This window comes from Phytophthora infestans, genomic scaffold (genome assembly GCF_000142945.1).
Source record: "Phytophthora infestans T30-4 supercont1.17 genomic scaffold, whole genome shotgun sequence".
Classification (NCBI taxonomy): domain Eukaryota; phylum Oomycota; class Peronosporomycetes; order Peronosporales; family Peronosporaceae; genus Phytophthora; species Phytophthora infestans.
This window is the reverse complement of record NW_003303742.1, coordinates 1,567,102-1,590,710: the sequence shown is the minus strand read 5'-3', so window position 1 is coordinate 1,590,710 and position 23,609 is coordinate 1,567,102. Positions and strand designations below refer to the sequence as shown.

Here is a 23,609-nt window from a genome sequence, read left to right as displayed (position 1 = left end):
CATCGCCACCCCCTCCGCCGCCTCCGCCACCACGACGACGGCGACCGCGAGAGCCGCGAGACGAACCAGACGTTGTGGTGACCACGCGTCCACTGCCGCCGCCGTTTGAGCCCTTCTCGTTGCGACGCTCCTTCTCAGCGCTGCGACGTCGTTTCCGCTCACCACCCGCGGTAGCTTCATCACCTGCTGCGTCACGTGCGCGCTTTCCTTCCCGTTCCTTGCGGTCGCGAGGACGGTCTCGTTCTTTGCGCTCACGCTCTTTTTCGTTCGTCTTCTCGCGGTCTTTGCGCTCGCGCTCTTTTTCGTTCGTCTTCTCGCGGTCTTTCTCCCGCGCGCGGTCGCCGCCGCTACTACGATCCTTAGCACGGTCTCGATCGCCGCCGCTGCTACGATCCTTTGCACGGTCTCGATCGCCGCCGCTACTGCGGTCCTTAGCACGGTCTCGATCGCCACCGCTGCTACGATCTTTTGCACGGTCTTGATCCCCGCCGCTGCTGCGATCCTTAGCACGGTCTCGATCGCCACCGCTACTGCGATCCTTTGCACGGTCTCGGTCCCCACCGCTACGATCCTTTGCACGGTCTCGATCGCTGCCGCTGCTGCGTTCCTTTGCACGGTCTCGATCGCTGCCGCTGCTGCGTTCCTTTGCACGGTCTCGATCGCTGCCGCTGCTGCGATCCTTTGCACGGTCTCGGTCTCGATCGCCACCGCTACTACGATCCTTCGCACGAGACGACGAGCTATTATCCTCCGCACGCCGACGAGATGATTCCCGCGATGCGCCACGACGAGATACCGAACGCGAACGTGAGCGACTGCGACGGCTACGAGAAGAAGAGGCTCCTCTCTTCTCAGCTGCCGAACCACGCTCACGGTTACGGTCGCGGTCACGATCGCGGTCACGGTCCCGGTCGCGTCCACGACTGGAGCGGGAAGGAGATCCGTCATGCTTACGGGAAGAGGAGCGACTGCCATTGCGTTTGTCTTGTTTCTTTTCACGATCATCAGCACTGCTACGAGAACTCTTTTTGTCATCATCACGAGAACTTTTCTTGTCTTCACCACGAGGTTTCTTCTTGTCTTCATTTCTAGCACCTTTGCCTGTCATGCTGTCGTCGCTCTTCTTACGGTCGAGCTTTGCTGGGGTCGCAGGGGTCTCGTTGTCGCTTGGCATGTCTTCATCCATCGGCTCAGCCAGAAAGTCAAGATCGATGGCCGGCGCAGCGACCTGGTCCAGCTTGACGTCCTTAACGGTGCTTTCTTGTTTCTTCTCTTCGTCTTCGGGCTTTCTCTCTTTCTCACTCGAAGCTTTCGTGTCTTTGCTCGATTCTTTGCTCGAGTCTTTCGAGTCTTTGCTTGACTTGGCGTCGTCGCGATTGCTACTCTTGTGCTCGCGGTGATGGCGGCCACGGCTTGTACTGCGTGACCGGCGCGACGACGAAGCCCGTGAGGAGCTTGTGTGCTCACGAGTCTTCTTGTCGCGTCTAGAGCGCGAGTTGCTGCGGCTGCGCGATCTCGCATGGGCAGGCTTGTGGCTGCGACTGCGACTCCGACTGCGCTTGCTCCGCTCTCGATCTCTGTCGCTGCGTGAGCCACGCGAGTCCTTGTCCTTCCCATCACGACGATCACGTTCGCCCTTACCGTCACGGCCAGAAGAGCGGTCGCGTGCGCGTGAGCGATCCCTGTCCCGAGAGGAAGAACGATCGCGTCGTCGGTCATCGTCGCGTCCCCGTGCTCCTCGTTCTCCTTCAAACCAGCGATCTCCACCGCCTCCACGTCCGCCAAAAGGCATCGGCCCATCGAACCAAGGTGAAGGAGGGCCAAAGTAGTCCGGGTGTCCAGGAGGGGGGCCGAAATGATCCGGGCCGGGTCCTCCGAAATAGCCTGGAGGGGGCATTCCACGGCCTCCACGACCGCGGCCCCCACGACCGCCCTTACCTCGTCCGCCAGGGCCTGGAAACGGGCCGTCGAACCAAGGTCCAGGCGGCCCATCGAACCAGGGGCCCGGTTGGCCACGCGGCGGGCCATCAAACCAGGGTCCAGGCGGCCCATTGAATCCCATCGGGGGGCCACGCGGGCCGTCAGGACCCCACGGCATCTGGTGTCCAGGAGGGCCTTGGCCATTTCCAGACGACGTTCCTTCGGGGCCTAAGCTGGGTGAAGTTTTCTCTGCGTTCTCGGCTGCTTGGCCTCCGTTAGAAGACGCGTCGCTTTGTTTTCCGCGACGTGCCAGTAGCTTCGCCCGGTTTTGCTGTCTCGCTTTCATCCTTTGGAAGCGGAGGCTGCGGGTGTGGCGGTGACGACGCAGGCGTGGCAGTCTTCTGAGGTGACGACGCTTCTTCATTCTCATCGCCATCGCCGAAAATGTCACCTCCAAACTCGTCTTCTTCTTCTTCCTCGCCGTCACCTTTCTTGCCTTTCTTGATCTCCAACGTTGCGTCTGCACTGTCTCCTGAGCGACGAGTAGCTGAGCTGGCCGCCAACTCTGCGGCCTTCTGTTTGGCCAACGCCTTCTCCTCCGCTTCCTTCACTAACTGTTCCCGCTCTTGCTGCTCTGTCCGCGCACGCCGCAGAAACTCGTCCACCGACGTCCGCAACACCTTGTTCGGTAACAGCTTCTCAGGCGACATGTTGCTCACATTACACAGCGGACACGTAAGCTTGCGCTCGATCAACGCACTGCGAAGGCATTCATCACACGCCGACTGTAACCATACCACGACAACATAAGTCACAGTTAGTCAGCCGCATTCATCGCAGACAGCAGGTACGTCGTACCTCTTGGCAGCACGGGATGAGCACGGCGTCGCTCATGAGCCGTCTGCAAAGGGGACATGCCAAGTGCTCGGGTGGATTCGAGATGAATTGATCCAAGGTGGCCGAGCCGCCCGACCGGGCCATTAATTTAGAGAAGTTTTTATTCTGCGGTTCTATCACAGCTAGCCCGCCCCACGGCGCGTTCACTACCGTTTTGCCCGCGCCTACGGGGATCTCGCTGGGATCACTCACGGCCTTCATGAAAGACTTGGGGATGCCCGTTTTCTTTTTCACTCGGTGCTGATCGAACTCCGGATCCCCATTCGTGGGGCAGTTCTGGATATAGTGGCCGGGTGTGCCGCATCGGTAGCACACATAGTTGGGCGGCGGGTTACCCAAAAGGTTCGGTCCGCCGGGGGCTCCAGAGCCCGCGCCCCGGCCGCCACCTCTTCCATTCATCATTCCTCCTCGTCCGCCAAAGTCTCCACCGCGGCCGCCACGGCCAAAGCCTCGGCCGCCGGCGCCACCTCCTCGTCCACCTGCTTCTCCACCTGGCCCATTGGCCGCGTAGTAGTTCATCACATGATTGGCGTTGCTGCCGCTGGATGCTGTCCATGTCTTATTGCCCAGTCTTGAGCCACGCATGTCCTCTGCCTGTTCGTGAATAGATTGTAGAGCAGCTAGCTCGTCTTCCATTGTCTGTGCCCCTGCGGCCCGCATCTCCAGTGTTCAACGAAAGTGTAGCCATTCTGTTCATAATGAAAGACACGCAAAAGACACCAAGGGCGCCACAGTACCAACAACAACATCAGCCATTACCCACAATAAATAACCTAAATAAATTCTAGTGGCCACGTACGGCTGTGTGGGGGTGGCCCCGACTGGCAGCACGGGGGACGGCCCGGCCATGGGCGCGACGGGAGGTGACGCGTGAATGGCTGCAGCAGCCGCTGCGGCCGCAGCCACGGCCGCCTCTTGCTTCATTCTGGCCAGCAGGCCGCTGCCTGGCTGCTGGCTAGGGATACGTTTTACGGTCACACTGGTGTTCCGAGGTAGCTGTGTGTTCTCATCGTCGTACACCTTGCCGTTCTGCGCGTCTGTGATCACCAGGTCGAAGTCCAGGCCCTTAGCTAGTTTCTTCTTGTCTACAATGGCCTTCTTCAGATCCAGCACGCGGATGACGGCGCCCGGAAACGTTACCGTGTCAAACTCCTTAGCCGACTTAAACTTAAAGTGGATCGACATGTTTGGCAGCGTTTAAAGAGTGCCCAATAGCGGGAATGGGGTGTGGCCGAGGCTGTGTTTGAAGATCTACACGATGGTCCCGGTGTCGCGTACCCGATCGACGTAGAAGACTCGCTGAGGCCACGAGAAGAACGCCCGCTTGCCGCTGAAAACTGGCGGGACGTGTCGCTTCTTGAGCTGGTTGGTCAATGAGAGGGGGCTATGGCAACACAGACAGCGAGGCAGTGAAACCTGATTTGCTTTTAAACTTTATGAGTCAAAAAAAGCTATTTTGTGCAAGAAAAACTTTATGTTTCGATATCATGTAGGAGTTCATTTTCGGAATGCAGTTGCCTCAAGATCTTACATCGTGTGGAAGACCTTAAATTTGATGAAAGACAGTAGGATCGTGTTTACAAAATTACAGTAAAATTTACTTTAATGCTAAAAGCCACAAAAATTCACTTCAACATGCAGCACTTGCAACTTCACGACTCTACTCCTCCTCCCAGAACGTTTTCTCTGCGATTGAGCGCTTCTTGGCCCACTCCGAGGGCTTTTCGTTTGAGTAGCCATTGTGGTTGGGCTTGCCCTCTCGATACTTGTGCTGTAGCGGCCAATTGAACTTCCTACGGAGCTCACGAAGCTTGGCTTGAAAATCTGCAGACATTGGAGCGAGCTTGGTGGGGAACGGGTGCAGGTTTCCGCGGTTGAATACAATGTCATACTCTCCTGTGCTTGTCGTAACTCGACCAGTGATAAGTACTTCCATCTTCTCCTCATAAAGCTCGACCGTCTTCTCGCCACTTTCAAAGTGCTTCAACGCCTTCCAGAGCAACTTGTGCTCCCGACTGGCACTGTCACGGACGAGGACCAATTGTTCCAGAAACTCATCCATGGATGAAGCCTTTGCAGTCTTGAGTGCGCGACTCCATCGCTGCTCGGCTGCTTCATTGGCGCGACGCTCACGTAGCTCTCGCAAGAACGCATCGTTCTTCTTACGCAGCACCTGCATCGCCAAAGCCTGGTACGTCTCACTACCAAGGTTTGCGTCCAAAGTGCTATTCAACTCCCAGTTGATCTTTCCATCCGAAGTAGCATCCCGAATGATACGGTAGCGAGCGGATCGCTTTTGAAGTAGTAGGAACTTCGGTACTTCTTCATCCCACGTCGGCCACAGTTCCTGAAGCGAGGGCACCGTTTGTGTGTCGTCTCCATACTTCTTCGGTGAGACAGTAACGCAACGGATGAGGTTGTTAGCACTACGCTCGAACGCGTGGAAGAAGGGCGTCTGTACGATAAATCTCTGTGCACTGTTGGTGTCGAACTTCCACACGTCCTGGTCCAGTGCATGCGGATCGAACGCATCTTCCACTACGCTCTCGTGCGTGTAGCCGACCATGTTCTCTATCAGTGTCAGGTATCTGGTCTCATTATACCGGATGAACTTGTGTACACGTGTAGCCAGCAACTCCTTCAGCACAGCCAGTAGAGCTTCACCGTCGTACTTGTCTTCGGTACGACGAAGCAGGCGGAATAGCAGTTTCCCCACCGCAGCTTCCGGATCTACCGGCATCGTTGAAAGACGCTCCGGTCCGCCCATAACAAGTCGAATCGAGTGCACCAACTTGGCTACCAATTCCCACTGGAAATCACTCAAAGGTTCATCGCGCTGTTCGACCAGAGCCATCAACGAAGCGGCCACTGTGCCACGGAACATGTTTGGACAGAATAGACCTGCCGGTGCACCCGAGAGCAGAGCCGTGAGGATATCAAGCACCTGCGTACCAGACGCTGCTCGTACTAGTACGCTGCCTAGCGCGTCATCAGGGTCAGCCACAAGCTGTGCGTAGTTGTAGTCTCGAGCTCGAATGCTCAGTCCTCCAGTCGCTTCCTCGCTACCGATGAGTGTCAAGAAATCCTTAGCGGTGACGACGTCCGGAGAGATCTTCGTGATGACAGCCGACCATGCGTCCATAAAGTCAGGCTTACCGTTCCTCTCGGGCAGCTGCAGTACTGCCAGGTGTGCGAGGAACAAGCTGGCTGGTAGGAGAGAATGCGTCCTACTAGGTGTCCTAAAGTGTCCTATTGTCCTAAAACCTGGGATAAAAAACTAGCAATCGGTTCATAAACGATCCAATATTTAGGACACCACAATGTGCTTTAGGCCAGGCTCCGTGTGTCCTAATAGGACACTCAACAACTCGACACTTATTATGTCCTATTAGGACACACAGCAACTCAGACTACTGTCCTATTAGGACAACATCAAACCCAACATGCACTGTCCTATTAGGACAACGTTACTAGTTTTCTACTGTCTTATCAATATAATTCAATTATTCATCTATAATTCACAAGAGCAATTACACATGGGAATATTGTATTAGTAGGTTCTATCTGCATCTACTCAAACCTTTTGTAGTCTTCAGGAATCTCCAGTGTCGCTGGTGGGGCATGCTGAGGGGCTTTCTGGCGGAGGTGTTTGATATCCTCGATACGCTGGATATAGCGGCAGCATGGCGGCGCTTGATCCCGTCGTACACCTCTTGCCAGACAACTGGTGGAGGGGTAGCCATGTTGCTGACGCTGCGTCGCTGTAGCTCTAGGCGCATTTCGCTGCGCACATCAATGACTTGTGGCACCGCCTCGTCGCACGTATGTAGAACCCCGTCTGCTACAACTGCACCTGATCGGACAGTTATCTTAGCCTTGCATCCTTTGCGGAACCGCTTGCAGACGTAGTAAACCGTGCTTGTTTCAGGACACGAGCGCTTGATGCAGAAGGAGTAGCCGCGATGGTCCATGGTGCTTAGCTGCCGTGGTGGAGATTGATAAATGGTTGGTAGTGTGCCTTAGGACAGTAAGTAACGCTAATGTGTGTATTAAGTAACGCTTATGTAATTTTAAGTAGAAGGTCCAGAAGAAAGTTAATATTTGAGTTTTAGGACAATATGGAGAACACAAATTATAATATTCTGTAGCGAAGGATTAGTCGCTTTTTAGGACACATCTCCAAAATCTCCCTGTAAAATTTAGGACAAATAGGACACTTTAGGACATGTCTTAAGGACGCATTATCCTACACCAGCTGGCTACAGTCTGTAGTACTGTCTTGGGGTCGAACACGTCGTCTTCCTCCAGTTCGTCCTCCGTTGCCTCTTGTGTCGTCAGCAGTGTGATAGCACTCACTGATGCCGTCAACTCACTCGTTGAGCTGATCTTTTGTTGTAGCACAGCAGGCAGTGACGTCGCAGTGAGTTTCAAGTGACTTTGATGTTCCTCTGGCATCAATTCACGGATCTTCTCGACGAGTGTAGTGGCTCGATCCAGTGCGTCGTTGTATCCTAGTTTACCGGCTAGACACTGCGCAATTGTGATCAACAGCTCCACTTGTTCTTTCAGCCCTGAAGCTGCAATTGCACGTTTGGCGAAGCGATCGCCAATCACAACAGTAGCTCGATCTAGGAAAGCAAAGAGCACGTCACGCGTATCTCCAGCCACTGGGAGGTAGTTGTGAATGACATCAGCTTCACCTGACGGGACCGTAAACTCCTCCAGGTCGTAGAAGATGAAGGTGTCGAGAGCGGCATCATTCACAGTATCATCCTCAGTAAAAGTTCCACCGGCACAACGATCGAACATCTTGGAGAGGATGACCATAAGACCGCTTGCTAATTGCTGGGCTGCACGTACCTTCGGTTCGATGAGAACTCCGTCGAACTTCTTGGCGATGCAGCCATACATGCGATGATCGCTGTTCTTGATGTACTTGACGACGTTCACGATGAGGTTACCCTCGTAATGTGCCTGTACCAAGGCAAGTGGTAGGAGAGAATGCGTCCTACTAGGTGTCCTAAAGTGTCGTATTGTCCTAAAACCTGGGATAAAAAACTAGCAATCGGTTCATAAACGGTCCAATATTTAGGACACCACAATGTGCTTTAGGACGAAACAAGCCAGGCTCCGTGTGTCCTAATAGGACACTCAACAACTCGACACTTATTATGTCCTATTAGGACACACAGCAACTCAGACTACTGTCCTATTAGGACAACATCAAACCCAACATGCACTGTCCTATTAGGACAACGTTACTAGTTTTCTACTGTCTTATCAATATAATTCAATTATTCATCTATAATTCACAAGAGCAATTACACATGGGAATATTGTATTAGTAGGTTCTATCTGCATCTACTCAAACCTTTTGTAGTCTTCAGGAATCTCCAGTGTCGCTGGTGGGGCATGCTGAGGGGCTTTCTGGCGGAGGTGTTTGATATCCTCGATACGCTGGATATAGCGGCAGCATGGCGGCGCTTGATCCCGTCGTACACCTCTTGCCAGACAACTGGTGGAGGGGTAGCCATGTTGCTGACGCTGCGTCGCTGTAGCTCTAGGCGCATTTCGCTGCGCACATCAATGACTTGTGGCACCGCCTCGTCGCACGTATGTAGAACCCCGTCTGCTACAACTGCACCTGATCGGACAGTTATCTTAGCCTTGCATCCTTTGCGGAACCGCTTGCAGACGTAGTAAACCGTGCTTGTTTCAGGACACGAGCGCTTGATGCAGAAGGAGTAGCCGCGATGGTCCATGGTGCTTAGCTGCCGTGGTGGAGATTGATAAATGGTTGGTAGTGTGCCTTAGGACAGTAAGTAACGCTAATGTGTGTATTAAGTAACGCTTATGTAATTTTAAGTAGAAGGTCCAGAAGAAAGTTAATATTTGAGTTTTAGGACAATATGGAGGACACAAATTATAATATTCTGTAGCGAAGGATTAGTCGCTTTTTAGGACACATCTCCAAAATCTCCCTGTAAAATTTAGGACAAATAGGACACTTTAGGACATGTCTTAGGACGCATTATCCTACACCAGCTGGCTACAGTCTGTAGTACTGTCTTGGGGTCGAACACGTCGTCTTCCTCCAGTTCGTCCTCCGTTGCCTCTTGTGTCGTCAGCAGTGTGATCGCACTCACTGATGCCGTCAACTCACTCGTTGAGCTGATCTTTTGTTGTAGCACAGCAGGCAGTGACGTCGCAGTGAGTTTCAAGTGACTTTGATGTTCCTCTGGCATCAATTCACGGATCTTCTCGACGAGTGTAGTGGCTCGATCCAGTGCGTCGTTGTATCCTAGTTTACCGGCTAGACACTGCGCAATTGTGATCAACAGCTCCACTTGTTCTTTCAGCCCTGAAGCTGCAATTGCACGTTTGGCGAAGCGATCGCCAATCACAACAGTAGCTCGATCTAGGAAAGCAAAGAGCACGTCACGCGTATCTCCAGCCACTGGGAGGTAGTTGTGAATGACATCAGCTTCACCTGACGGGACCGTTAAACTCCTCCAGGTCGTAGAAGATGAAGGTGTCGAGAGCGGCATCATTCACAGTATCATCCTCAGTAAAAGTTCCACCGGCACAACGATCGAACATCTTGGAGAGGATGACCATAAGACCGCTTGCTAATTGCTGGGCTGCACGTACCTTCGGTTCGATGAGAACTCCGTCGAACTTCTTGGCGATGCAGCCATACATGCGATGATCGCTGTTCTTGATGTACTTGACGACGTTCACGATGAGGTTACCCTCGTAATGTGCCTGTACCAAGGCAAGTACGTTGAACATGTCCGAGTCCACGATCGAGTGCTTCTTCTTCAGGTAATTAATTTCGTGTTCGGCTTCGCACGTCCTGGTCTCCGCAAGGAGATGCGGACCCGCGTCAGTGATAAGGAAGGCTATAGTGGGCATCGTGTTGTCCAGCGTCAGTAGCTCAGCCAACGCAGCCTTTTGGTTCTCATCACCGTCACCTCCGTTGGCACTCACGCTGGGGTTTCCAGGCGGCACACAGAGCTGGACCGACTTTATGAAATCGATGGCTTCGTCTCCTTCCGTGAAGCTGTGGTTCGTCACGAAACAGCCCTGCGAACTCTCGGTGAACGTGATGATCGTGATCATGACAGCATACTCTTCTTCAAACACCGAAGCCACGAGATGACGCACAGTTTCCTTCACCCCGGCAAGCTCACTGCTCATGGAGCCAGTGATGTCGAGCAAGAACACCAAGTTGATCATCCTTGGAGGTAAGCTGTAGGAGGTGTGGGTTGGTTGAGATGCTTAAAGCAAATTCAAAAATGAATAAAAGCCGGTAGCGAGCTGGAAAGAAAGACGTTCACTCACAGCGGAAAAAAAAACACGTGAAGGCAACAAAACCCATGTCGAAAATGGGTTCACTTCATGAGTGAGGGTCAACTTCAATTTGTGCCAAAACTTTTGGGGAAACGCAAAAAAAATGTTTCCTATAACATCTTTAGAAAATGACCGAGAATGCTCTTGTGGAGCGCACGTACCAGTCACTCATGGGTGTGGTCCAAACTACAGCCGTGAGTCGCAAAGTGCTGGCACGACCTCCATTCACGTTCCTACACAAACTCCTGGTCGAAACTTTGGGCGAGTACGACCTTTTCTCAGAGCAGCAACTCCAGTTTTCTGCCATGGTTACCAAACAGGCCAAGGTACACATTAGCAAAGTTGTAATATACGACTGGAACTTTTGTTGATTATTTGCCATTGCCCTGCAGGCTGCTTTTCTGACCCGTGCGGTCGCATTCGTGGCATTCGCGATGAATACAAAGCCCAATCGTCAACACATCTCGTGTCTTCTACTCGTCAGTCCTGTGCAAGTTCTCGCAGGTGTTAGCGTCCCCGACACGCTCGAGTTTCTTCTACAACTCTGTGAAGTGTGTCGGATGCCCGATCGCGCTATCAAAGAAGCTGCAGCGAAAGAAGTTCGCGAAAAGGGCGACGCGCACTTGTACTCGTCCGGTGTAACATTTCGTAAGGGCCTCGTACTCATTCAAAGCGTCATCCGCAGTTTTCTCAAACGTCGAGTACGGAGAGCTGCTCCACGGCTCAGTAACACACCAGCACATGGTCGAGAACTGTCGATGACTGAAGGCACTCACTTTCTCAAAGAGTTGGCCGACGGTCGAGTCTACAACGGCATTATCCGAAGTGTGCAGAAGAACATGTACGTTCTGGGATATGAGGAAGATGCAGAGGCACAAGACAAAGTCAGTAAGTGCCCTACTATTGACTTCTTCGGCTTAAGTAAAAATGCTTAGAACACTATCCCTTATTTTCAGACGAAATCGAGATGAAAATCATTCTCAAAGAGTCCCAACGACTCAGTGGAGCTCATGAATCTCTTGGACGCAGAGAGTGTGAAGACGGTGAGATATCACTCACCGACCTACCTGACTTGACTGACCCCAGCATACCCGGTATGATAAAACGTGTCTCATCTCGTGACTCGGGGGAAGCTTTGCTGGTATCGAAGACGAGCAAGTTGGACATGTTCAAACGCTCTCACACTCACAAACAACTCAACATGGACATGGGACTGTTTAGTGTCCCATCAAGTGACTCCATTCTGTTGTCTTCAAGACGGGGTTCTTTCACAGACGAATCTAAGGATACTACCATGGATAATCAAGCAGAGGCCAGTGAACTTCCGATACGAACGTTAAAAAACAGTGACTGGCAGAGCTCACTGAAGAGAATCCTCGCTAAAGGAAAAGAGAAAGTGTCCACTCCGGCGTCGGTAGGTCCCGATGTCGACGGTATTAGCAGATTGCAGCTTGCGACACCACAAAAGACTGATGTTCCCAGCTTGCCAAAGCTTGGTATCCCAGGCACGAAGCCACTGGTTCCTCTGGTGAAGCGGCGAACTAACGGCTCGACCACAGAAGCCAAGTCGACGCAAAAAGACCAGGTACGATCCTCCAAGGTCACTCGAGTAGCAACATTGCAACGAGGCTCCAGCTTATCGAATCTTCAGCGTTCTAATGCGGCTCCAGTCAGTGCTGCAAGTGCTCTCTCTCCGGCTGAAAGTGTGGTCGACACTGCGTTCGCTGGCACTTATCAGACGACCGACCAGCGCACGCAAGAGAAGCAAGCTATGATTCGAGATATTGTCATGCGCATCGACAGCTACATGAAGCGCAAGCGACTGCGAGTGATCGATCTCTTCCGCTTCTGCGATGCCGACGGGAATGGCAGCATTTCACCCGAAGAGATGATCGAGACGCTCTCGCAGATGGAGATCCAGCTCACACCCGACCAAGCACACGCGTTCCTCCAACATATCGACAAGGACGGCAATGGCTCGATCGACGTTGACGAGTTCGAAGAACTTGTCCGCGTTTCTCGTCGTAACGAAGCGCAACGCGAACAGCTCAAGAAAGAGCTCAACGGTTCTCGAAAACAATCAGAGAATAAACCCTCCCACAGACACAACGGCGTCATGAAAGCCAAGACCAAGCAAGCCATTCTCGACGAGTTCAAAGCTGCTCAAGAGCAAGACGATACAGGCATGAATGCCAACCAGTTACGCTCCCTCATCGCGCACCTATCACTGCCTGGCATCAACGACGCATTCGTCAGCTCTCTCGTGGATCGAGTAGTGGAGATTGCAGAAGCTTCCGCGTCACTTTCTCCTCCTTCGAGCTCTCAGTCACAGACACGCGGCTCAAACAAGTGCGTCATATCGTACCATCACCTAACCAAAGCACTGGACGAGCTCGAGTGGACCAAGAAGTCCAACCGCTTCCTCGATCCGTCTTGGATCCGCCAGTTTGACTCGCAGCTTGAACGCGCCATCCGCGAGTACGAGCTGCTTTGATCTACGAGGAACAGGAGTAAGTGCTGCTTACACAACGGTAAAAACCAGTCTGCTACATTATCATAGAGGCCGTAAAAGTCAAGACTTCTAGGGTGGACGAACTCGAAGCCTCGTAATATCTAACTACGCTTCCGATGCGTCCGGTGCTTTTGGCAGAACGCTTGCAGCTGTCCCCCTTCTTTCATAAACATATCGTATGCGCCTTTCGTTTCACGACCACACAACGGGTGGAAGTACGTCTCGCAGCCGCCGCGCATGCAGTTAATGCAGCCACCTTCCTTCTCGCATAACGCACAAGTCGAGCCTTTGAGCTCCTCGACGGCAGCGGCCACATGTTTTACGCCACTCATGTGCTCCACATCGGAAAACTGAACACCGGGGGCCCACAGAGCGCACACCACGTGGACCCATTTGCCCTCAATAGTCTTCTTGAAGGCACTCTTCGGGCGCTTCAAAGGACACAATTCACACGTCTGCAATAATCAAAACCCAATTAGAACCACGTCGACAACAAGAAAACCAACATGAGCGTCGCGTCGCGTACCGCATCGGCTGATGAGCCGTTCGGCTCGGTACAAAAGTCGCAGAACCACGGCTCGTCTCCTTCAGGCACGGCTTCAATTCCATAACAGTACTGTGCAGCATACAGCGTCAGGCATAAGTTCCACATAAATACACACAACAGAGGGCACAAACAAAGAATACCTGGTGAACGGCGACGGAGCACTTCTCACATTGAACGATGGGATCGTCGAGGAAGCCCTGGTCGCTGAAGCATACGCGACACCACATCTCTTCGTCCTCCTGGGGATCAACGATTTCCTTGGCTGCTTTCCGGGACTTGTCAGTTCTTGCCTTCTTGCGCGGTCGGCCACGAGGCTTTTTTTTGGCTACCTCTTCTTCCTCATAGGCATCTTCATCATCTTCCTCGTCCTCCGAGCCACTCAAGTGCTCCTCCTCTTCATGCTCCTCCTCTTCCTCTTCCTCAGAAGCGCTGAAGTGTTCTTCTCCATCGTCCTCCTCTGCCTTCTGCCTTTCAATCGGTCGTTTGCTCTTCGCAGGCGTTGACGGAGACTCAGCATCGTCGGGCGATCTATCGAGCTTCTTCTGCACCTTGTTGAGCTTGCTCGACACCTTGACGACGCCGAAGTCCTCGGAGCTCTCTGATCGCTTGAGCGAGATGAGAATGCCACTCAAACCACGATGACTAGGCGACGAGGCTCTCGAGCTCCTGCCACCAGACGATTGACGCGCAGCTTTCTTGCGCTTGGGCACATCGATCTCCTCTTCCCCAAGTTCTTCATCGTCACTCTTGAAATGCTTACTCTCCTTACTTCTGCCATTCGCCTTCGGTGTCCGCTTACGACGCGCGCCTCCCTTCTTATTCTTCGGAGATTTCTCCTTCGGTCCGTCTAGGAACTCCAGATACATGAGCTGGTCCCCCACGTCCTGACTCCGTCGACGTCTGGGTCGTTCGATCACCTGAAGCCACTCGGTAGCGACCTCGCGGACGTTCACGACGCCCTTGATTACGCAGCCAGTGACCTTCAGCTCAATCAGGATCGCCAGCACTTGATCCGCGTCAGCCAGAGACTTGCCTCGTTGCCGCTCCTTCACAACAGCGCGCGCCAGTTCACGCAATTGGGATAAGAACTCCTTGACCTCGTCGGGCGATGCCGTTTTCAGCCAGCCTTCTTGAACCTTCGTCATGAGCACCTGCACGGGCTTCGGACCGAGCACCTTCTCCCAAAACTTTTCGTCGTTGAAATCGATTGTCGTGTCAGCCGATTCAGACGTAAATGTCGCCTTGGAGAACGACAGAGCAGAGGCCTGGGAAGCAGTGGTAGGCTTTGCATCGCTGTCGCCGTCCGCGCTATTATCCGCGTCTCCTTCTGCATTATCACCGGACTTGGTGGGGTCGTATCGAATCGTACGACTCGTTTGCAGCAGATGGTCGATATCCAGCTCGTTAATAGCGCGATTGTCGGGGTCCTGCTCGTCCTCTTCTCCCATAATGGCGTACGCTCCGTACCTGATCATCATCTCGACCTTATCGCGGTCCAGGGACATCAACGACATCATATTGCCGCTACTATCGTCCTCTCCATCAAACTCATTGCGTACTCCGCCAGTCTCGAACACAGCGTGGTGCATGCCGAGCTTCTTCGACGCAATCTCAAACATCTGCGCTTCGTACGTCTTCTTCGTCACCAATCGATAGATATTCACGGACTGGGTCTGTCCAATACGGTGACAACGCGCGACAGCTTGCAGGTCATTCTGAGGGTTCCAGTCACTATCAAATAGGATCACGACCGAGGCCGCAATCAAGTTGATACCCACACCACCAGCACGGGTACTCAGTAGGAACGCGAACGTATCCGAATCCGGGCTGTTAAAGCGATCAATAGCAGCTTGACGGGAGTTTCCGCGCACAGACCCATCCAGACGTTCCATGCTGTACCCGCGTAGCTGACACATGTCTTCGATGATATCCAGCATGATCTTGAACTGCGAGAAGATCAAGACCTTCTTATTTTCCTGGCGGAACTTGGTCAGCAGCTTATCCAGCAACACAGTCTTGCCGCTCGCTTGAATCAAGATCTTCATCCGCAACTGTTCGTCAAAACCTACGCACTCCTTGTCTTCCACGCCACGAATCAAGAACGGATGGTTGCAGCACTTGCGTAGTTCCATTTCAACGTTCACCAGATTGGCGACTGTGCCAGTGGCGCCCATGTTCAAGAACTGACGATTGCGCTCGAAGATAGCACGGTAGTACTTCTTTTGCATGGTCGTAAGCTCCACATCAACGATGGTCTCTTCCTTCGGCGGGATGCTCTTTTCCACGTCCTCCTTCACACGACGCAGCATGTACGGTCTCAACTGTTCGTGCAGCTGAGCCACTTGCTCGGCAGTATTCAGGTCACCAAACTCGTCGTAAAACTCTTGCTGACTCGGGAACTTATCGGGCTCGATGAAGTTGAGCAGACACCACAGCTCGAACACGCCATTCTGCAGCGGCGTACCCGTCATCAGTAGACACGAATCCCACGTGAAGCCGTGCAGCACCTGAAGTAGCTTCGCCTCCCGGTTCTTCAGCTTGTGGGCTTCATCGATCACAATATACCGCCAGTGGATGGACTCGAGGAACTCGGCATCCATCATAAGCGTCTGGTACGAGGTGACCAGCACGTTGAACTTGTAGATGCCGCGTTTGCGATGCGCCTCACTAGCAAAGTGGAACTCTTGCTCTCGGATAAACGCGCGGATGTCGGACCCTCCTTCGGAATCATGGTACACCACGCAATTCATGGACGTCCACGTCTCGATCTCGCGCTTCCAATTGCCCAGAGTAGCAAGTGGGGCAACAACTAAGAAGGGGCCTCGAATGAACTCGCGCTGACGCAAATGCTCGAGGATAGAAGTAGCTTGGACAGTCTTACCCAGACCCATTTCATCCGCGAGGATGCAGTTGCGGCGGTTGTACCAACAAAACGTCATCCAGTTGAGACCTTCCAGCTGGTAGGACCGCAAAGTATTCTGGTTGTTGTAGACAGGAGACTCTAGGTACTTTGCCCACGTGTTCGGCTCGGGGCGAACATCGGAGTACGTCGCAGGATGAGCACCATTGATAATGGGAGGGTGGTTGAAGCGATGGAAGGCGGCGATCTTCCGGTCATCCGTAAGCTGGTCTTCCCACTCCCACGTGCAGTCGACGTAGCTCATGTCGCGCCACTTGACTAAGTACTTAATTCCCTTCTTCTTCGGCACCTTCGGTTCATCTTCAGTATCGCTGGCTTCTCTTTCAAGGAGATGGACGAGGTACGGGTTCGATTCCTCGGGCTCTTCGACCTCCTTCGCGTTCAGAATCCGATCCACCTCAATGTACGAGTCGCTGAAATAGTTGCTGAGATCCTTTTCTTCTCCTACGATGACAGTCTCTCGCGCATCCTCCACTAAGCGACTGTTCTTCTGCAGATGCCGCTTCATGCGCTGGATAGCGTGCTGTCCGAATTCCTCGATCTCTCGAACAGAGAGCCAACTCACATGCAGGTGCGACGTGTCCTTCCACTTGATCAAGAACTCCATCGACACTTCCGTGTCCTTCGCGCTGTTTTTGTGGAAACGTACGCTCACAATCTTATCGATCTGCGGACCCTTCTGAACTTCCTTTTGCTTTGGTTTCTTGGCTTTCTCTTCATCACTGAGTTCGAAATCGAGCTTCTCGTCCACATACTTCTTCTTCGCCTTGCCAAGGTTTCGTCCAGATCGCCGAGCCGGCTTCTCCTCTGTCAACACCTTCGGACCCGAGTACTCGTCATCGGAGTCGCTTTCGTCCTCGTCCTCGTCAGAATACGCTTTGATCTTCTTACCACGCTTCTTCTTGGCCGGCTTGGGCATCACGATAGGCGCAAAGTTCTTTCTCTTGTTCCTGTTCGCATTCGGCTGAATGTAGTTGTGCGCCGTCGTCTTCAGCGCACGACTCAGAATCTCATTCGGAATGTTACCGCCAGTCGACGTGAACTTGAACACCATAATCTGAGCACGCAGCTGCTCTTTTTGTTCAGCAGAGAACGCAGCACGAAGCATTGGTCTCCGCCGCTGGGCCTGCTGCATGTTCGTCATGACAGCAGAAGGGACGTTTCCACTTGCTCCGTTGCCAGCAGGGTTCATGAACTGGACTGCTCCATTGCCGTACGTTTGAAGAATGTACTGGTTGTACGTTCTCGCCGCCTCTTTCTCCGTTGAAAAGGTCCCAAGCCGTCGAATGCCACCGCCATCAACGTGCAACTCGGCATCCCACCGGTTTGGCGAGATGTACCTGACACCTAAGTGCCACATGCCAGTCGTGAACAATTGAGCATTGTCCAAGCCAACCAGCGACGTCTGCTGTCCTTTCCTGTATCCATGGACATCTCGGCTCATGCTGCTCACTAGTCCGTTGCCACCGGGTCGTCGGAAGCGCAACAAAACTGGACGCAGCGACTTGAGGCGGGAAACCACGCGAGCAAAATCTTCCTGACTCTGGACCAGAAAGCCATCCACTGCAATCAAGTCGTCGCCTACCGTAATCATCCCGCTAGCTTCCGCAGGGCCCATCAAGTCAGGCTCGGGTCGACGGAAGCTCGTCACGGAAACGGAGCCCAGGCGAACACTCATGTTCATGCACAGACCGATAGATCCCTTTTGAAGCAGGACCTCGTACTCGTCACCAGGGAATTGGTTCTTCCACCCATGTGCCCTTGTGTTTTCAGCCCCGATGGACGCACGCAGGACGTCAACAGCGAGGGCGCTGGCTTGGGCCGGCGTGGATGCATTCTTCGCGTACGCGCCCAAGCGACTCAGCTTTGCGCGATCCAGGCCGTACGTGTAGTCGTCCAACCGCTGAGGGATGAGCGATTTCGCCGGGAAGGGAGCTGGATTCAAGTTCGGGTCACCGCTTTCTTGCTGCTCGGGTTTAAAATCAGCGCAAGACATACAAAATCAGTAACTACATCAACAATACAATACAGCTAGCAGGTCAAACGTACGTTCAACGGACTTCTCGTGGTAGTGGCTCCTTGCTGTCCCATTTGTGGGCTCCAGTTCGTGTTGTTTTGTGTGTTCTGGCTGGTCATGGGGGCAGAGCTCGACTGGCTTTGCTCCATCATTGCAGGGCCAACAGGCGGGCCGTCCTGTGGAGTGGTGTAGAACGACGGCGCGTTGGTCTGGTGGTAGAACATTTGCGACTGCGACACGGTGTTGCTGCTAGTTGAGCTGTTGCTGGTCCCGGTCGCGTCGTTCTGCGCGTCTCCACTGGCATTGTCCGACGTATCTGCACTATTCGCGGCATCGCCGTCTTGCTGTGGCTTCATAGCACGCGGGTCTCCATCCAGCGGACGAATAGGCGTAGGCGACGGCGCCAGGAAGTTGGACGGGGCAAACGGGAATAGCATCTGGCGGTTGACGTTCTGCTGCCCTTCAGTATCGACACTAAGCGGCTTTACCTCGTCCTCAGCCGGTGGACTTTCCGTCGTAGGGTCCGCCTTAACGTCCTCCTGTAGGGGCTCGCCTATGTCTCCACTCAGCTGTTCAGTGTTCTGTGTGTCCTCCTCTTTCAGCTGTTGTCCACCTTCCTGTTTCTCGGTCTCCACAAGGTCAGCCGTTTCAGCGTCCGCTACACTCTCGGGACCCGTCTCAGCTGACGTCAATGACGTTGTCGGGTCTGTCTCTACCTTCTCCGTTACGGCGTCCGACGAAGAAGCTGCAATAAAAACGTCCTCTTTTTCGCCTTCAGAGTCTTTTTCGGCTTCATTGTCGCTTAAAGCATCCGTCTCCGTCTTCTGGGTCTCCTCAGGTGGCTCTTCCGCCGTCTCTGTCGCGTCCTTCACCTCTGTTTCTTCCGTCTCCTCCGTCTCTGGAGTCTCCTCGGTGGTCGAATTCTTCTCGTCGTCTTTCACGGGCTCTTGTTCTTCCGGAATCTTCCCCGTGTCCTTATTGAGCTGCTCCAAGGCCTCAGGCTCGGCCTGCGTGTCTTCCTGCGGCTCGTCTACAGCCTGTTGCAGCTCCTCCTCGCGCGGCGCGGGCTGCACGTCCTCCATTGCGGGTCTAAGCGGACTTTGGTTGCTGTGTCTCACTCGTGGGACGCCTACGGGCGTCGGGCACTTGCTCTTACGTGGAGACGCACCAGGATCTGGAGAGTGATTGCGCTCCTTTCCTTCGGCTTCTTCAGCTTCTCCGCATTTATGAGGCGGCTCGTGGCGGGTGGTGACGAAAAACCTCTTGCGTTTTGTAAGACGGCAACGGGGAGACTTTGGTTTTTGGCATGACGTGAAAAACCTCATTTTGGATCGAACAGGGACAATTCAAAGGCCAGCTCTGTCCACCAAAATGTCCCCAAAGTCATTATTGGACACCTCGGGGGTACGCTTGCACTTGTCGTCTACGCTGCTGTTGGCTATAAAATCAATGAAATACTTGTTGCATGCTTGACTTTACATCCATTGCGGCTTTCGTGAAGGCGAAGCTTGCAGATCCGATGCTAAATGAATGTCACGTTGACCAAGTCGGGTCGACTTCGGACAGCAGCTCGGTCAGCATGTGCATGACCGCCCCCTTTCTACCTCGCTGCGACGCTGGACTCCAGCCTGGAGGTGCATGTTTGAGGCTCTGTATCCATCAAATCGCGACATCGGACCAAAGACGAGGGCTCTGCGTAACGTTGAAGGGCACCAGCGGGATGGGAAGGGGCATGTTGTCTCGTTAATTCCTTTCTCCAAGCAGAAGCCGCAATCTTCACGATCACGCCCCATGCATGTGACGCGCGACTTTCGCACAAAATTGGCAGTTAGGTGCATGTAACATGTCGAAACGATCACGTGTCCAGAGACAAATGTTTGGGGGGATTGTGCATGTCGACGAACTCGGGCTGTACGCAGGTTACTATTTTACCTGATACGCATGTGCCACGAAGCAAAACTTTGGCCATGCTACGACGAAGCAAAATGTGTACAGAACGTTTAAGCTCAACAAGCGATAATGAAATGTGCATTATGCGTACAGGTGTACAGTGCATGTCAAATGATCTTGCAGGATAAAGCTGAGCTGGTTGCTAACCTCCTTTTTAATCAAAAACTACTGGACACCTGGAACGAGAAGGTTGGCGTTCGCATTGGCGTTCTCTCTGCGTCTCTTGGCTTCCACCCCTACACGAGTGAGCTTGGTGCTCTCCGTTTTGTTCTGGCCTCGGTGCTTCTGCTTATCCCAGCGCGACATCAAGAAATAATTGCGGCAGCCAGTGCCACCTTCCCAGTGATGCGTGGTTGTCTTCTTGGATGCGACGTCGTTGCCACAGGAGCACACTTTAATCGAGCTCGACTGCTCTTTCGAGCACAAGCCACAAATCATCCGAGTGGCAAGAATCCCCATGTTGGCTTTCGAGCAGGCACTCGAGTCGTGGCACACGTTGCACGGGAGTGCTTTACCACAGCATTGGAACCGAAACCAGCGCAGCGAGTGCCGGTAGTGGTTGCAAGCTCCATATCGAGGTAATGGTTGACCCAGGATGAAAGTCTCCTTGAATTTGGTGGGTCTTTGCTTGGCTTCCACTGGATCTTCACGCTCACGCTTCGTCTCTTCCAGTTGCCGAGCCAGGAATCGCTTCGCCATTACAGCGAGCTTGGTGTGGCATGAGAAGCAGACTTGTTCTGATCGCTGGCTTGGTGTAACCCCCTCCAACAGAGCTTCGCTTCCACATTCCAGGCAAGTGGCCAACATATCCGACGGCAATACATCGAAAATGGAGCAGCTCTCAGCTTCCACATAAGCCAAGATATTGCTCTGAGAATGGGCAAACACGGGTCTCATCAGGACATTTTGCCGCACGCGGCATCGCGGACACCAGCGTTGGGTCTTCGGCGAATCCAGGTTAAAAGTGGCGTCGAATGTAAGTGGGCAGCTGTCGCATTGGAGCTGGCAAACAAGTTGGTGCGCAACAAGTGTCTTGACCTCGTGGAGAAAGAAATCTTCGAGTCTGATCTGCGTGCCCGTCACCTCTGGCTCAGTCTCGACGGCGACACGCAGCTCTGGAGGAATGATCCTATTGTTGAGAGGCTCTTCCTCGCTATCACGAGACAGTGCCTCCTCTTCGGACGAAACTATGGTAGCGGGGTCCACTCCGCTCCGCACAAGTTCCCTTAGCAGCTTGAAGCGGTCGATACATTCGTTCAAGGACCGACCATCCACCTCATTGGCAATGCTGGTCCATCGCTCCGAAATGTCCATCGACGCAGGGTATTTCTTCAAGGCCAGATCGAGAGCACGCTGTTGTGCATCAGACCACGTACTCGTGCCTTCAGTCACTATATTCTCGGGTTCAGTCGGCGCACCCAGCACCACGACGACTGAGCGAGGATGGTCGGTCGTTTTAGCCCCGCCATTCTTCTCGTCGTGGGAGAACTTGCACTTATCTCCGTTGCGGCACTTGTTCCAGGCGAAATACTTGCATTTACGCGTCTTCTTCTTTTGTTCAGGTGTTGCTGTAGGTGTCGAAGCCACTCGAGCCTGCGTGGCCACTGACCCAGCGGCTTCTCCACACTTATCTTGCTTGGTCTTTTTCGCCTTCTTCTCATGCAGAAACTTGCACTTCTCTCCGTCTCGGCACTTTGCCCGCGCGAAGAAGTGACAGTGCTGCTGTCTATTCTTCCTCTTTGAGCTCTGTAAAGGTTGAAGATTCACAAAAGCGTATTGAGCCGCAACGGCCTCGTTGGTCGTCTCGCAGTGCCTATTGTTCTCTAGCGACATGGTGCTGGCAGTCAAGTTGCTGATCGTGTTGGTGCCAGGTATTGCGCTTTGCCAGGCAATTTGGAAATGACAACCTTTTGCCAAAGATTTCAAACCAAAGTGAACAATGTTGCGACCGGTCCGATCATTTCAGAATATTCGATTTGGTGATCGACGAATGAAAGTTTTTTTTATATTTTTTACGCAATGTTTCGTGCTCCTTCACTGTAGACAAGACAAGGATTCTGCACAAGTTGTGCAGCATCAAGAAAATAATCCAGTAAGTAATTTAGAGCACAGTCAAATCTCTTTATTGCCTCGGCGCCATATTTGCGAGTAATTTACGCGTTCGACGAGACACCGTCCTTGTACTGAGGCTTCAGCTCGTAACAGCTCTTGTTTGGGCCCTTACGGTGGTACACGCAAATCTCCTTTAGCACCTCCTTCAACAATGACTACGCGCAAAACAGCAGCCCAAAGTAAAAAATGTTAGCTACAGTAGAAGACAAGATCCACGAAGCGACCACAGCGGACGCACCTCGGGCTGACGGCAATGGTAATTGAGTTCCTTGAGCGGCCAGTACTCGCGCTCCTCGAAGTGGTGGAACACGAGGTTCTTCAGCTCATCCTGCAATAAACAAGTAATTAGTAGGAATACTCTGAATAAGCTTCCGGATTCCAGACTAATTCGTACCTTGCTCATCTTAATCTTCTTGTCCGACTTGTCCAGAAGCTTCGCGTCAGCATCATCCTGCGGCAAACAATTATCATGAATCAATGCAAAAACGGAGCAGAAGCATCCACCAACGCACTTCTTCGGCCTCCGGGTCAGGCTTCTCGATAGTGAACTGGATTCTAGCCTTCTTCACACGTGGCAGGTCTTCCAAGGGCTGCACAATTCTGTACATCCATCAATTCCTGTAATTAGCTCACGCACGAGTCCTCTTCACTGCAACATTCAATATCGTACCTTGTCTTGACCATCGACTTGATCAGACGTTGTTTGCACATCTTACTGTACTGGTCATTGCGCTGAGCCATAATTGTGCAGCTGTTCTTCACTGTGCCTTCAATGGCCATACGACCAGAGCCATCCAGCGAGAACACTTTCAGCTTCAGAGGTGTCTCACTGATCTCCACGCGGTACTCTGTCGGAATGTCGTCTTCTAGGGTGCTGGGGTTCACCGTCAGCATGCCCTATTGATACATAACTACCTGTAAGAATAGCTAGCAACCAGCAGCGTCTTCTATGCTTCTGTACCTTGCGACGACCCAAGACGCTCTTCTTCTCCAGCTTGATAGAGCCTAACATCAACTCACTCTCTGTATTACAAACATTCATAAGTTAGACACTAACATCCCTAGTTATTTGCGAGACAATAACCCTTCCAGAACCTTGTACATTCTTCCACGACGCGCCGAGAGCAGTCTGGTCACAATAGCCACAGTAAATCGTAAAGTTAAAGTCAGCAAACGAGCAAATACGGCATTTGAGGCTACGTATCGCAAGGCTAAAGACAACACAAGACAGATCCGTACCGGGATCTTGGCAAGGTACACCTCGCGGTCCTCCAGCTCGAGGTGTAGCGGCTCCACCTGTTCCTCGGGCTCTGCCATGTTGCAATCGGAAAATAAACTTCTAAGTCCGATTGTGTTAATTACTTTCGTAACCGATATGCAT

General features: G+C 52.8%; 7 protein-coding genes across 7 annotated transcripts; 1 reads left to right on the top strand and 6 right to left on the bottom strand.

The window, feature by feature from the left end:
- Window positions 1-1,247: 1,247 nt before the first annotated feature.
- Window positions 1,248-4,002, bottom strand: PITG_10087 (uncharacterized protein; the record flags this gene model as incomplete). Its single annotated transcript, XM_002902572.1, has 5 exons — window positions 1,248-1,291; window positions 1,384-2,210; window positions 2,305-2,705; window positions 2,779-3,477; window positions 3,613-4,002. 5 exons carry the CDS (start codon window positions 4,000-4,002, stop codon window positions 1,248-1,250), a joined length of 2,361 nt encoding a protein of 786 aa, XP_002902618.1.
- Window positions 4,003-4,477: 475 nt separating this feature from the next.
- On the bottom strand, window positions 4,478-5,959 carry PITG_10086 (uncharacterized protein; the record flags this gene model as incomplete). Its single annotated transcript, XM_002902571.1, has 1 exon — window positions 4,478-5,959. The coding sequence occupies one exon, from the start codon at window positions 5,957-5,959 to the stop codon at window positions 4,478-4,480; it is 1,482 nt and encodes a 493-aa protein (XP_002902617.1).
- A 1,088-nt stretch (window positions 5,960-7,047) lies between these two features.
- PITG_10085 (uncharacterized protein) lies at window positions 7,048-10,017 on the bottom strand (the record flags this gene model as incomplete). Its single annotated transcript, XM_002902570.1, has 4 exons — window positions 7,048-7,837; window positions 8,189-8,369; window positions 8,858-9,137; window positions 9,469-10,017. The coding sequence occupies 4 exons, from the start codon at window positions 10,015-10,017 to the stop codon at window positions 7,048-7,050; spliced, it is 1,800 nt and encodes a 599-aa protein (XP_002902616.1).
- Window positions 10,018-10,298: 281 nt separating this feature from the next.
- Window positions 10,299-12,664, top strand: PITG_10084 (uncharacterized protein; the record flags this gene model as incomplete). The annotated part of the gene is made up of 5 exons (XM_002902569.1): window positions 10,299-10,496; window positions 10,563-11,058; window positions 11,127-11,415; window positions 11,639-11,698; window positions 11,875-12,664. The coding sequence occupies 5 exons, from the start codon at window positions 10,299-10,301 to the stop codon at window positions 12,662-12,664; spliced, it is 1,833 nt and encodes a 610-aa protein (XP_002902615.1).
- Window positions 12,665-12,691: 27 nt separating this feature from the next.
- On the bottom strand, window positions 12,692-18,603 carry PITG_10083 (chromodomain protein, putative; the record flags this gene model as incomplete). The annotated part of the gene is made up of 5 exons (XM_002902568.1): window positions 12,692-13,137; window positions 13,209-13,298; window positions 13,370-13,514; window positions 13,734-18,118; window positions 18,331-18,603. The coding sequence occupies 5 exons, from the start codon at window positions 18,601-18,603 to the stop codon at window positions 12,784-12,786; spliced, it is 5,247 nt and encodes a 1,748-aa protein (XP_002902614.1).
- A 1,678-nt stretch (window positions 18,604-20,281) lies between these two features.
- Window positions 20,282-21,949, bottom strand: PITG_10082 (uncharacterized protein; the record flags this gene model as incomplete). The annotated part of the gene is made up of 1 exon (XM_002902567.1): window positions 20,282-21,949. The coding sequence occupies one exon, from the start codon at window positions 21,947-21,949 to the stop codon at window positions 20,282-20,284; it is 1,668 nt and encodes a 555-aa protein (XP_002902613.1).
- A 267-nt stretch (window positions 21,950-22,216) lies between these two features.
- On the bottom strand, window positions 22,217-23,545 carry PITG_10081 (uncharacterized protein; the record flags this gene model as incomplete). Its single annotated transcript, XM_002902566.1, has 8 exons — window positions 22,217-22,383; window positions 22,467-22,556; window positions 22,623-22,679; window positions 22,741-22,828; window positions 22,899-23,125; window positions 23,190-23,233; window positions 23,324-23,357; window positions 23,468-23,545. The coding sequence occupies 8 exons, from the start codon at window positions 23,543-23,545 to the stop codon at window positions 22,270-22,272; spliced, it is 732 nt and encodes a 243-aa protein (XP_002902612.1).
- Between the last annotated feature and the right edge of the window lie 64 nt (window positions 23,546-23,609).